Source organism: Rhinichthys klamathensis, unplaced genomic scaffold (genome assembly GCF_029890125.1).
Source record: "Rhinichthys klamathensis goyatoka isolate OS25496 unplaced genomic scaffold, OSU_Roscu_1.1 h1tg000136l_1, whole genome shotgun sequence".
Taxonomy (NCBI): domain Eukaryota; kingdom Metazoa; phylum Chordata; class Actinopteri; order Cypriniformes; family Leuciscidae; genus Rhinichthys; species Rhinichthys klamathensis.
Window position 1 is genome coordinate 1,658,084 of NW_026606671.1, and position 14,292 is coordinate 1,672,375.

Consider the following 14,292-nt stretch of genomic DNA (forward strand, 5'->3'; position numbering starts at 1 on the left):
ATAAGTAAGTCTGCAAAAGTATAAGATCAGATGATAAGATGGCTTATGAAGACTAATGAGAGGACAATGTCTCCATTTCCTCACAAGTCACCATTTCCCAGTCTCCACTTAGGAAGCTCGGCTTAAACAGGCCTCTGTGTTATGGTTGCGCGAGCATACCAAATCATGATGACTCAAGAGTGTTTGCTTTGCAAGTGGGCAGAAGGCATCAGAGGGATATACAGTGCATCAGCGCTTCCACACACTGCCAAAATCCAGCAGATAACAGCTGATTTAGGCGCTTTGAAAAGCCTTTTAACCGAGATGCCTGAACTCAAGCATGTGATATTGGACATTATAAACAAGGAGCGGATGTACATATAGGCCGAGTTATACGTGTCATGCAAAGAAGTAATGACAGATAGAAGACTGCAAGTGCATACATACACTCACATATGTATATAAATATGACCAAATGGACACCCACTTGCGCACTACTGCCTGACAAAATCAACTGTCCAGCTACGGAAGAAAGAGAGAATATGGTTGTTGTAATATTTTATGTCGATTTTATGTTCATTTTGGTTGATAAAGAATAAAGAATCTGACATTATTCTTGTTCAAATAAGATATATTGGAAAAGACTGTAACAGATTCAGGAATCTAAATGGGAGAAACAGCTCATCAGGGAAGCCCTAAGAGGTCATGCATGTTTTTTTGTGTGTGTATTGTCCTCTCACGACTTAGAGATAAAAAAAAAAAAACTAAGTTGAGATCACAATAAAATTGTGATCAACAAAATAACTGAGCACAAGGAAATTTATGTTGAGATAAACTTTTAAATTTGAGATTAACTTTTTTTTATGAGATCACAAGAAAATTAAATTGAGATCTTGAGAAAACAACTTCTATTTTTAAGAATGAATGAAAATCAAATAGTCATAATGACAAAAATAAGTTTGCAAGCACAAATTCGGCGTGGGCCCGTCAACTAGCAACCAACAGTAATCGCCTTCAGCAACCTATAAAGGGGCTGAAATTAAATCATGACTGTATTGGTTCATGAAACTCACTAACATTATAAATGGACCTCAAAAGAGGACAAATTAAAAGCTAAAAAGGTAAGAAAATGGTTATTTTAAATTAAATTAAAAGACATGCTCTGTGCTTTGCAGTATCTCTATTTTTACCCCCATTTCTTTCCTCCTTTGTACTCTTCCACAATCTCTCCATTCTCTCATCTTATCTGCAAACTATAGCTCTCTTTCATCTGCGAGCAGCAGAAAGTACTGCGGTCTGCCGCATATTTAATGTGATTATTGAGTTACTGTTCTTTGACCTATCCCAAAGTGCCTTGCATTTTCCTCCACTGAGATAATGAACCCCACTCAGACGTCCGGTGAAGAACTCAACCCCTCTCTCCGGGCCGGATGAGTGAGTTCCTTCATCCATCTTGTTTTCCTTAATATATTGAATCTGTTAAACGCAAAAAAACAAGAGAAGGACCGAGGGGAAGGGAGGTGGACTGTTTTCTCCTGCAATGAGAGCACAGCGAATCCCACCACTGCCGGACCTCTGAGCGCTCAGAGAATTCCTCCTTGTTTTCTTTTCGTGTGTTGTATAAGCGTTTGCATATGCATGGGAGACCAGGCGCTGACATTTCAAATGGCGGCTGTCTGCTTTATGGAGAACGCCTCTTATTTCTCTCCCCTTTTTCTTTCGCCCCATCTATCACGATAAACAACTGTTTGACAGACTGAGAGGCATCCGTCATCGCCTAAACCCCACCCCCCCGCAGCGGGACTGGCCACACCCGATCAGGGGATACATCGCATGTGCGCAAGCTGGGTGAAATGGTTTCTAGAGCCCTTAACGTCCACATACAACAGCCCTGCAGGGGCCAGCTGACCTGTAGAGTGAAGGTGTGCACGTTTCAAATGGTTTCCTTCTTTTAAAGCGGATGGCTTTTCGGTTTCATAGTAAACAGAATAGATTCTCCAATCAGGGAGTTATTGGCCTGTACCAAGTGCATGTGTGTGTGTATATATAAAAGAGGGTCCCAAACCTCTGTTCTAAGTACACGGCCCCTTCCTGTCTTATAAACGGCTCCATGCGGTGCAACCACATCCCTCTCTTTCCTATAAGCTCCATCTGAACAACACATACAGCAGCGTCCCAAAGTAATAATGAAATAATGGAAACAAGCAGAGACAGTCTCCAAAATGTGTAGCATTTTCATCTATAGTTACTGTATGTAGTTTTGCCGACAGTTCGAGGATCCACTGGCGTTACGAGGTTTAGTTACAAGCTCTAATATAAAGCTGTTTAGTATAAAGTTCTATTCAAGCTCTGGAATAAACTTACAATTTACAACAACAACAAAAAAAATATTTCAGCACCCATTACTCCAGAGTTCAATGTCACATAATTCTTCAGAAATCATTCTAATGTGCTGATTTGGTGATTTGTGCTGAGTTGAGCCGTTTAATATTTTTATGGAAACTGTGATACTATTTTCCAGGATTCTTTACTGTCACTTTTGATCAATTTAATCCATCCTTGAAGATCAAAAGTATTAGTTTCTTAAAAGAAAATGACTGACCCAACTTTAGAACAGAAGTCTAATATAAAACAAACTATAATATTTTTAATAAAATAAGTAGCATTTTTCAATCAAAATTATACAAATGCAAAAAAGCAGCATTTTCAGTAGTGCTCCAGACTTTTGGGCCCCACTGTATCTCTTTATTCCTTTCTTTCAGAGAACAAGCGAGAGAGAGAGAGCAAAAGACCAAAACCGGAGGGGAATGCTTTGGATGAAAACTCAAAACAAAATCTATAACTGTTCTGGAAGAGAGTCGCACTGGGAATTATGTCACATGCTTTGATGTGCGGGGGGCCCTGAAGTGATCCGTCAGCTGCCGTGTCTTTTCATCTCTTCTCAGAGCTCGCGTTAGAAATGGTGACATGCAACTGGTTTTTCAAATAAACACACACCTCTTGACTCAATACTCACATCCAGGGTGTCCTCGTTTATCACCAGCATGCCCATGTTCTTTGTGAGCAGTTTGCAGGAGTGTCCTACAAGACAAAAAAAGAAAAGAAAAAAGAAAACTCATTACTTAAACCTCTTACTAAGCCTGAAAACATATGGTATGTTTGTGGGGAAAAAAACACCTCGCTTGGCATTCGAACAAATGACGAATGGTTTGCCGCAACGTAGCATTTTAGCAATACATCAACATTACAAAGATATGCGATGTATAACCATAGCAACAGATGAAAGAAATGACTAATTGAGGAGTGAAAAGCACATATTGTGATTAAAGTTTACAGCAGACCTGAGTTTAAAACTCCCACATTGCATTGGTTTTAACATGCCTGTTCGCTGTTCGTATGAGATCACAACTGGAAAACTGACAGTGGGCCGATAAAAAAGCACGGCATCCCATCATCCATCAGGATGTGTCTAAACAACATAAAGGGTGGAACACGTCCACTTGCGGTTTAATAGGTTACCGACACCTCAGTATTTGGGGAGTGATGTCCATGGGGAACAGTTTATGTGTGTGTGCTTTTAGATGGCAATAATCACTGGAACACTAGTGTTAAATTAGTGTTACTGTAAAAGACAAGAATAGTCTAAAAGCAGTAGTTAAAGTAAATTGCATCAAGTAATTATGTATCGGATTGACCTAATGTCTTCTGCCTACCAAGGCTACTCACTGACATGTAGCAATAATGACTTCATCTTGGAAGCATCAAGAAGACTGGGTTAGACATTATAAATAAATTCATAAATGTTGCTGCTGTCATGAACTTTATACCATGCCATTATATAAGTAAAATTTCTCAATTTTCAATTTTATGTAAGCGTTTTCTAACTTAAAATATATATATATAAAAACTTGCTTGACACCTGGAGATTAAAAAAACAATGTTTGGCCCATGTCCCATTCGTCCACTCATAAGTGACATCTATAGACATCTATGGGTGTTGACGTTGTTGTGGGCAGAGCCTACCAGGTGGCAGAAAATTACAGTTCTGCAGTAATTTTAAAATTAGTATAAAATTACTATCTATAAAAGCCACAGAATAAAAGAATAAAAAAGGTCATTTTGATTTTACAGTATGTCTCACAATTCTGAGAAGAATTTGAATTGCCAGATATAAAGTCGTTATTCTGTCTTTTTTCCTCAGAACTGTGAGTTTATATCCCGCAACTGACTTTCCCCCCCAGAATTGTGATATGAACTCAATTGCGATAAATTCAGAATCGAGTTAAAAATGTTATGCGTTTAAATGCTATCTATGTAAAATGTTATCGGTTTAAATATTTCATGGTGTAACTGGAGGACTAATATATTATGTCTCCTATGAATGTGAATACTATGTAGACTTATTGTTTACATTAAATTTATGCTTTAGTAGTAGACTAATCATCACAGGTTTCAACAGTCTAGTCTGTCCGTTTAATGGCTTGCAACCATAAACGTCTGCGTTTAGTTTTAAAGGCCGTCTTCGATGACGGTATTCAATAAAAATGAAGACATCCAACATTTTTTTTCTTATTTCCTCCACTTGTTACCACTGTTTTTCTGCCACCACAATGCACGCACAGCTACAAGTTATTAGGGGTGTAACTATACCCTCATGTCACGTATACGATATTATTGTGATACACCAAGACATGGTAATAGGTACATTTTTTTTACTGTTATTTAAAATGATAAATTTGGTATATCATTGGGGTTGGAAATGAATAGGCTTGGACTTGGTGCTGATAACTCAATGCACAGGACAATGGTGACACCAGAATAAAAGTATTCATGATTCTGAAGCTTAAAATACAGAATTATTTTAGACAAATATGCTTGCACTCTGTCACTGACTCTGACACCCCTACAAGTGATGCAACTGTGAAGTCTGCTCCCAAATGGTCTATGAAACCTGTACTTGTCAACTTCACTCATTAACTCCAATAAGAATGTTAGTTAGTATAAGAGATAATAATTTACACCAATAAACGTAAGGCATGTAATTTTGTGCCACTAGTAGTGACACCGTAGCAAAACAGGTTTCCCAAACAAGGCCCCAAGTTGGTGAATAGTTGCCTTGTATCTGACATTGCACATTTCAACAGAAAAAAAAAAGATGACACACTTCACCCTTAAGGAAATGTGACTGCGCCATTACAAAACTGACCAAATTCAACAAGAGTATGAATGAGTATGTATTTGTGTGCCGCTGTCCTGCCCTGTCATTCCTGTTGAAACCATTTCTCTTGATTTCAAACTAGCATATTCACCAAAATGTCCTGTCTATGTGGAAAACGGATTTGGTTTCCTGACAGTGACCCAAACCTTGACATATTTCCTCAGCTTCATTCTAACTGCTGGTGGTCTAATGTCACATCATCCCTCTCCAACCCAGTAAAACTAAAACACCCTTGGTAGAAACCACAGATTTTACATTGTGACACCTGCATGATGCAGCACAGTTCTGTATGAATCTGGAAAGGCGGCATTGAGGCTACACTCAGCGGTTGCATTGGCTCCGTGCTGCTGCAGGGTGGGTTTTCATTCTGTCTGTTGGCAGTGGCTGTGGGTTAGAAGAGGGCATGTTGAGTTGTTTGCGTTGGCCACATGCTGTTTGTTTGGGCTTTAATCTCTGAGGCTTTACAGTGGCACCCAGTGGCCAGGAGCAACAGCCCAGTGGTAGCAGCAGTGTGGATAGCTCGCATGTCCTCGCTCCAACTCTCTGCTTAATGGCCTGATACATTAATAAGGCCGTCAGAGGGCTAGTGTGGAGAGAAGAACTGGAGCGGTTTCATGTACTCTGTGCGAGAGGCGGCCAAACAGCCCTAAGTACCCGCTAACCCAAGATTGACTTCACAGTGCTGGGGTTCACTTCACTTCTGATAGTTTTTCATATGTTTCTGAAGAGCGCACGTGTGGGAAATGGAGAAACCTTATATTTTTAAACACGCTGTGGTGTTAACATATGGATTCATGTTTTGAAAGTGACAAAAGAGGTTAGGCTATGTTCACACTGCGAGCTTTAGAGCTCAATTCCGATTTATTGCTCAGATTCGATTTTTTTCGTGGTCCTGGACTGACCCACATGCACAAAAGAACGATAAAGGACTGCACGCAGCACGCTGTTATACGGAAGCAAACACAGAGGACATTAAAGTAAGCGATTAAACATTTATTTATAGTGTGATCTGCCACTGAATTTATGCACAGGCGATATAAAAAACAAAGACGAGAATACGAGTTTTTTAAAAACATTTATGATAAGTGCCCTCATGTTTTGCTTGTATATAGAGAGCCGCCACAAAGTAAAAAATAGCATACAATAGTAAAATAGCACAGTCCTAAAATAGAAAATGTTATAGCAAACTAGTGCAGGTTTTTTTTTTATTATTGAAATCCAGGCCCTTGAGAAATTGAAAAAATATATTAATATATATAAAAAAGATATATTAAAATGTTAATATAATTTTTTGTTTATATTCACATGCAACAATTTAAAAATTTAACTTTATTCACACCAGGAAAGTCCAATAGTTCACTTGCTTTGGTCCGGACCAAATACATTTTTTTTTTTTTGGTACGGTTTGCTTTCACACTGCTCTTTTTGCAAGTGAACCAAAATTTGTAAACAAAACCACACGTGTGCTAAGGTCGTCCATTCATTGGACAAGGATTCTCAAGTAGGGAAATCAGGAAGTGCAAAAAAGCTTAACGTAAATTAACGCAGCATCATCCTTGTATTGTAACTATCGTATGTTTTTTTTTGCATCTATGCGCGATTAGACTAAAGAGAACGCTCTGTATGTGAATGTCCTGATGCACACACTCATTCATTCATTCCATTCCAATGATGCACACATGACGCGCAGAAAGACGCGCAACAGATGTAATATAATAGGCTACAACCGATCACTTTCCCATAACGCAACTCCGACTACGGAAGCCTGTTAACTCAAAGGCGCAGTGCTTTCTTGCAATTGGGTCGGTTCATGTTCACACCGTAAACGAACCGTACCAGAGTTCGTTTGGAACCGTACCGAGACCACCTCTTCAGCTGGGTCTCGGTTCGGTTGTTTGGTCCGCACCCGAGTTCGATTGCTGTATTCACACCTGCCCAAAAGGTCCGCACCAAGGGGGGAAACGAACTAGAGTTCGATTCAATCGAACCAAACAAGGCAGGTGTGAATACACCCTTAAATTTAACTTCTTTTTTTTTTAAAGAGTGCAAGACGGCATTGTGAAGCGCATATATTTTCCAGATATTTTAACAATTTGCTTTAGTACAATGATATAGTATTATATTTTTAGCATTATATTGTTATTATATTTTTAATATTTAAATATAAAAAATGTAATAAATATTTTTCTCATGCTTAATATTTTCTCGCACAGTATACATGGGTCATTATATAAGAAATTCTAGAAATACTAAGGGTGTATTCACACCAGGAAAGTCCGATAGTTCGCTTGCTTTGGTCCGGACCAAATACATTTTTTTTTTTTTTTTTTGGTACGGTTCGCTTTCACACTGCTCTTTTTGCAAGTGAACCAAAATTTGTAAACAAAACCACACGTGTGCTAAGGTCGTCCATTCATTGGACAAGGATTCTCAAGTAGGGAAATCAGGAAGTGCAAAAAAGGCTCAGCATGGAGATATTTCGTCCTGCAATATTTGTTATTTTACAAATTTTGTGTTATTCTGTACAAACGCAATATGAAGAAACTGCGCAGAAGACGGATAAGGTATAAACAGTTTCATTCATAGAGAGGGGCTATGTTCATACATTCAAATAATGAGATTCTTATTGTATATACTGCTAACAAGTGCTGTCAATGTTAACGCTGCGATTAAGTTTGTCCAGTTTAACGCAGCATCATCCTTGTATTGTAACTATCGTTACATTATATGAACTGCAAAAGCTTTTTTTGCATCTATGCGCGATGAGACTAAAGAGAACGCTCTGTATGTGAATGTCCTGATGCACACACTCATTCATTCATTCCATTCCAATGATGCACACACACGACGCGCAGAAAGACAGTATCGTGTGGCCAGACAGCGCGCCGGAATGGGATTCTCTTTCGCACTTGAAAAACAATAACACAAACCATTATGCCAAAATCTCCGACTACGGAAGCCTGTTAACTCAAAGGCGCAGTTCTTTCTTGCAATTGGGTCGGTTCATGTTCACACCGTAAACGAACCGTACCAGAGTTCGTTTGGAACCGTACAGAGACCACCTCTTCAGCTGGGTCTCGGTTCGGTTGTTTGGTCCGCACCCGAGTTCGATTGCTGTATTCACACCTGCCCAAAAGGTCCACACCAAGGGGGGAAACGAACTAGAGTTCGATTCAATCGAACCAAACAAGGCAGGTGTGAATACACCCTAAGTTTAAAAAACTGCTGGCGTAGTCCATTTGTCCACATCACCTCAGACACATTTTAATGACACTGGCAACGGATTCTGGAAACCTATACTAGCTGGAAGACTCTTGTCATCCTCTAATTTCTCCAAATGATAAATTACAAAAATGCAAAAAATACAAAGTAAACACAGACATGGGCGTCTCTAATTTACAGTGCATGCCGGCCAAGCAGAGGTACAGTAAAAATCCCTTCCTCTCCGAGCGTGTACGTTTTCAAGCCGCGCCACAGCTGGCCGGTGGGCACAATGGGCTGATTCAGGATCAGTGTTGGTAGGTGGCCACAGACTGCGCTCTGTTAGGATCTGTTTTTCTGACTGTAGCGTTTAACGTGAGGCCCGTTCAAAAGCCACATTGGTAGTCGCGCAGCTGCCAGGCTAATATGAGATGCCACATCACAGGAAAATAGGAGGGGGGGACCGTAGTCTGTTTTGAAAGCTGGTGGTGGTTGTAGGGACAGACTAGTGCCGGACGGGTCGAGGACACATGCGTTGCGTCAGCTTTCGGATGAGGAAAGAAACCAAACACCTTGTACCTGTGCGACAGCTGGTCAGGGAGGGCTATGTTTGTTTGAGTGTAAGAGCGAGAGAGGTCTGGGGAAGGATTGTGTATATTTTTGATCATTTAAATTAGGGAGAGAAATACTCACTGGTTAATGTCAAAATATAAGAGAAAAACCTGATGCACCTCGTCTGTAAGAACTAAAGAGAACTAAAATAAGAAAAATGAAGCCCACAGGTTGCGAACGTGCTCTTATAGGTCGCTACGATGCTTGAAGCTATCTGTGTATATCATTACAAACACTCCATTATATGTTTTACTCACCTATGTTGATGGCGGTCTCCTGTTTGTCTCCAGTCAGGATCCAGATCTTAATGTCGGCTTTCATGAGGGTCTCGATAGTTTCTGGTACTTTGTCTTGAAGTTTGTCTTCAATGGCTGTGGCCCCCAACAACTGCAGGTTCTGCCGAGAAAAAGACAAAAAAAAAAAAAGAATATTAATAATATAAATAAACGTCAAATGCTGCCGTGATGTATACCGATCTTCAAGCAGATGAAGCTAGATGAAAAACTTGAAATAATAGAATCCACAAATATGACAGCCTGGATTCATTATCACAATGTGCGTTCATTTGACCAGAGGACTGATTGAGCCTGCTATTTTTATTCTCCATTTTTGTCATCAGATGGAGTTTGTGCTCCTGACCACTGTCACCTATAGTTTGCTTAGTTGGGGTATAAAATACATTGAATATTCAGTAATAAGGCATTATCAATTTGACTGCACTGACACTGTGTATGAGATAAAATCTTAAGCTGAATTGAGCTGGATGATTACCACTGTTGTCAGCAGAGCTGCTTTATAGCTCAATCTAATTGGTTTCATAGATGAATTTTGAAACGCAGACACTGTTACTGAACTGATTTGACATTGAACTGACTCAAGCTGACACTATAGTCTTTGTAGAGCAACTCAAGTCAGTTCAATAACTGTGTAAAGTTAATCAATTATGAAATACTGTCTTTGTAGAGCTGCTTTACAGCAAAATTTGATAGTCTAATTTATGAAGAAGTTTGCATTATGTTATTTTCCCGTTTGTTGCTTTGAAGCTGCTTTGAAATCTGTATTGTATGAAGCCATTTCTAAATAAAGGTGACTTGACAGACACTCATTCATTTCACTCAGATACAAAGAACTGATAAATAAAGACAGCCTTATAAGCAGATTAAAAAAAGGGACAATGTACAATCAGCCAGTCATAATTAGAAAACAATGCCAGTAAACAGGATCTTGTATCACCCTGTTGGGGTTTATTTTGGGATAATGACCAGCTGATTTTACATTAACTTGCCCATTACACAGCTACTTACCAAATAAATAAATACATGAGCATGAAATATTGATCATTTATATTTCAAACAATGAGTAGAGAGACTGTGAAGTGAAAGACTAGTACCACTGTAGGAAATCCCTTATGTTCCATTAAACATAAGATTAAACATGGAAAAGTGCTGGTGTTTTCCTACAGTCAGATGACGGTCCTTACAGTTAGATGCAAATGTAGGACCAGAGGGGCATTCGAGAAATGTATCTCATGCTCGGATCACAAAGACTCAGTTATGCGTGTATGAGAGAGAGAGGTGGAGACTGTGGACTGTTAATGTGTTTTTCTCAGGAAGCCCCCAGCCCTTTGACCAGCCATGATCCTATTTGGAGCGGATAGGATTTTGACAGGACCCCGTAGAGGAAAGTCAGCTGCACCAAAGGAGGAAAAAAGAAAGCGAGAGCAAACGGCCTCCTGTAAACCTGATCAGTAAAGTGGTGAGCAGGGGCTCTGATATGATACAACCTTTACTTTATATCATACTCTATTTCTAGTTTAGATTAACCGGGTTCAGAGAATCTGTAAGATTTGGCAGAATTTAAATACAAAATGTGAGCTGAGACTCTGTACTATTTTTGGAAGATAAACTCATCAAGTCAAAATATTTAATAAATAATGTTTAAGGCATGTGCAAAACTTTGTAAATAACGGTTTTCACAAAATATTATGCAGCACAACTGTTTTCAACATTTATAAGAAGAAATGTTTCTTGAACAGCAAATCAGCATCAGAATGATTTCCGAAGGATCACGCGACATTAAAGACTGGAGTAATGATGCTGAAAATTCAGCTATAACAGGATTAAACTACATTTTCAAATTCATATATTACAATTGAAAACAATTATTTCACATGTTATTGTTATTGTAATATAGCTATATATTTCACAATATTGCTGTTTTACTGATTAAATAAATGTAGCCTTGGTGATCATAAGAGACTTATTTTTGTAAGAATCTTTTTATTATTATTATTAACTTTTAAATGGCAGTGTATTAAAAACGAATATTTTGAGGCCCTCAAAGGGAATGATTTTATGTAATGTAAACTTAATTTAAAAATTATTATTTAAAGGTGCCCTAGAATGTTTTTTTATTATTATTTTATAATGTTTCCTGGGTTACCCTTATAATGTTAGTATGTTTTTTAGATAAAAAATAATCATAATTTAGAAATAAATGGCATTTTTCCTAGCCTGCTTTTAGCCTCTGATTTGAACGCTCTGTTTGAAGGGGCGTGTCTGCTGTGGGATTCAGAGTAACCGCGGCCACTGCTGTGATTGGCTGACATGCTTGCATATGAAAAAGCAACGCATTACATGTGAAACTCTCTCCCGAATACCTTTACTACTGCTATTATACGTTTTTACTATAACAGCTATCGAGATTAACGAATCGTGAGATGTTTTTAAAGTATTTAGATCTATTCCCATCACATAAAATGTTGCCGTGATGAGCATTGAGCAGATGACAGTGTGTTGATCGCGAGAATGAAGATCTTATCATTGCAAAGCAGTTTCTGCACTCTCTCTAATGCTTTCACCAATGCAAACACGATGATGTACATACAGTAAGAGCTTCGTTGTGCAGTAACGTGCGTCATTGATTTCATAACGAGTTTGGCAAGTGTCCAGATAAACTCGCGCTGTGTGGAAAGATTGTTCTTTGATCGCTTTCTGTATATAATTTGTTCACAATTTAAATACGATTATTTTCATCCTACTAAAAGAAACGATGTGAAGCTGATATTTTAGTCACTGGCTTGACTTACTGATGCATAAACAGTATTGAACGATTTTGAGAGAAAGATTACCTGTCTGAACTTGAACAATTACACATCAGAAAGTATTGCTTGGTAGCTCGATCCGAGGCCAGCTCTGTATTGGCCCAAGTTGAGGAAACAGTCGTCGGTGAAATGTTTGAAAATTTCCAGAGAAAATAAAATTAACCCATTGTTTCTTCAGAGGCTCGGATGAAGGAACTAAAAAAATACTTTTGTGTTCATGTGTACATCCACACTGAGCAACTGCCATGCTTCGGCTGCGCAGTTCCGCCTGGCATTGAGGGCTGGCATTATGCAAATATTTGGAGGCGTACATATTAATGATCCCGACTATTGCGTCACAGTCGGTATTGTGTGGAGAACCGACCGTTTTTCAGGGGTGTTTTTCATAAACGTGAATTAAATGAGAACGCGAAAACAGTCCAGTTTGAGATTCACTCTATGTCATGTCCATGCACTGAACTCTTGTTATTTGACTATACCAAGGTAAATTCAATTTTGAATTATAGGTCACCTTTAAATTGTGCATAAATTATTTCTCTTATTCTCAGACAGAAAATCAGATGTTTCAGGGGTTTATTTTCCAACAGGAACATAAGGTGCCACCGCTGCCACCTGCTGATGGAAAGATGTAGTTACATCTGTCAAACGAGAGGCTTTTATGTAAAATGATTGATTAGAATCATTTTCTCCGAAAAGTTGGCAGCGCTGCTTCAGCCAGTGATTAACGATGGTGGTCGGCCATGTTTGACGAGCACTTCCAGAGCCTAACTTTCCACAGGTCCACCACTGTGCTTTCCTCATGGTTTGAGCCTAATCGTTTATACTTCTTCAGATGCCATGTGAGCTGAGACAACCCAGCCTTCACTGATCAAACTGAAACTAAGGAACTGTTCTGGGACCTGCCAAACTAACCACCCTACAGGAGAATACAGGACTGCAGTATAACCTCTCAGAAGCACATGCCATTTGTGAAATATATAAATTATAAAAAATTATAATACAAAATAACTATTTTAAATAAAAAAATATATACTATTACTGCGGTTACATTTCTTATGTGTTGTGTCAGTTGTGCTGCTTAATATTTTTGTTGAAACTGTTCAATGAGAGAATGTGTTGAAACATTTTTGTAGGATTGTTTTGATAAATAGAATGTTCAAAAGAACAGCATTTATTTGACATAGAAATCTTTTGTAACATAAATGTCTTTACTGTCACTTTTGATCAATTCAATTGTCCTTGCTGAATAAAAGTATTAATTTCAAAAAAAAAAAAAAAAAAAAAAAAAAAAAAAAAAATAATAATATATATATATATATATATATATATATATATATATATATATATATATATATATATATATATATATATATATATATATATATATATATATAATACTGACCCCAAACTTGTAAAAAATATTGTACATGGTAATTCATGGTACCAAAACACATCCAAAAAATTACGGTATGATACTACCGATATGTCGAAGGTAACACCATAAAACATTTTGGTACTTGTTTGTGTAGAACCATATTATATTCTGTGTACAATAAAATAAGAAATAAGAAATGATGCTATATTGCCTTCCCTTGCAGTTTCTCCTGCTTAGTATTGCTGCAGCAAGGAGAACATATGAGTTCTGGAAGGTTCTGTGACCTTTGTATGGAGACCATTTTATCTGTTCCCACTAGAAAAGCTATTTGTATGCCTCACCTTTTCAATCAGTTCATAGCTTTCCTCCATCTTGAGTGCCCTGTTTTGGAGAGACGTTGAGGCACGATGATAAACCTCGAGCCACTGTTGGTAGGACGACTCTGAGATGTCGGCCACAGCGAAACACAGTGTGCGCAGACCTGCAAAAACACACAAAGATGAATACATGAGCTTCTCTTAGATATGCTAATTCTCAACATCTTCCTGTCCTCAAAAAATCCCTTTCTTCTAATCTTTCTGAAGAAGAAAGCCATCATCTGTTTTTAAACTGATGCTAATACAGCTGAGTGGATGATCTCCGCGCAACATGAATTATTCATGCAGGGCATTTAAAAGACAAAGCTACTGATTGCTTGAGGTTCCTATGAGGCTGATCCATCTCAGCTGTTCCACCAGGGGGCGGCGTCTTCCAGAGAGTGAAGTACTGCAGTACGCCAGTCCTTTCAAGCACACACATTTCACA

General features: G+C 38.4%; 1 protein-coding gene across 5 annotated transcripts in view; it reads right to left on the reverse strand.

The window, feature by feature from the left end:
• atp8a1 (ATPase phospholipid transporting 8A1) overlaps positions 1-14,292 on the reverse strand; it is a 147,987-nt gene that overhangs the window by 43,282 nt on the left and 90,413 nt on the right. For all 5 annotated transcript variants that reach the window (XM_056257316.1, XM_056257313.1, XM_056257317.1 and 2 more), the window contains 3 exons: positions 13,830-13,969; positions 9,268-9,406; positions 2,996-3,060 (listed from right to left, as the gene is read on the reverse strand). In XM_056257316.1, the coding sequence (XP_056113291.1) occupies positions 2,996-3,060; positions 9,268-9,406; positions 13,830-13,969 (344 nt within the window). The remainder of the gene's footprint in view (positions 1-2,995; positions 3,061-9,267; positions 9,407-13,829; positions 13,970-14,292) is intronic.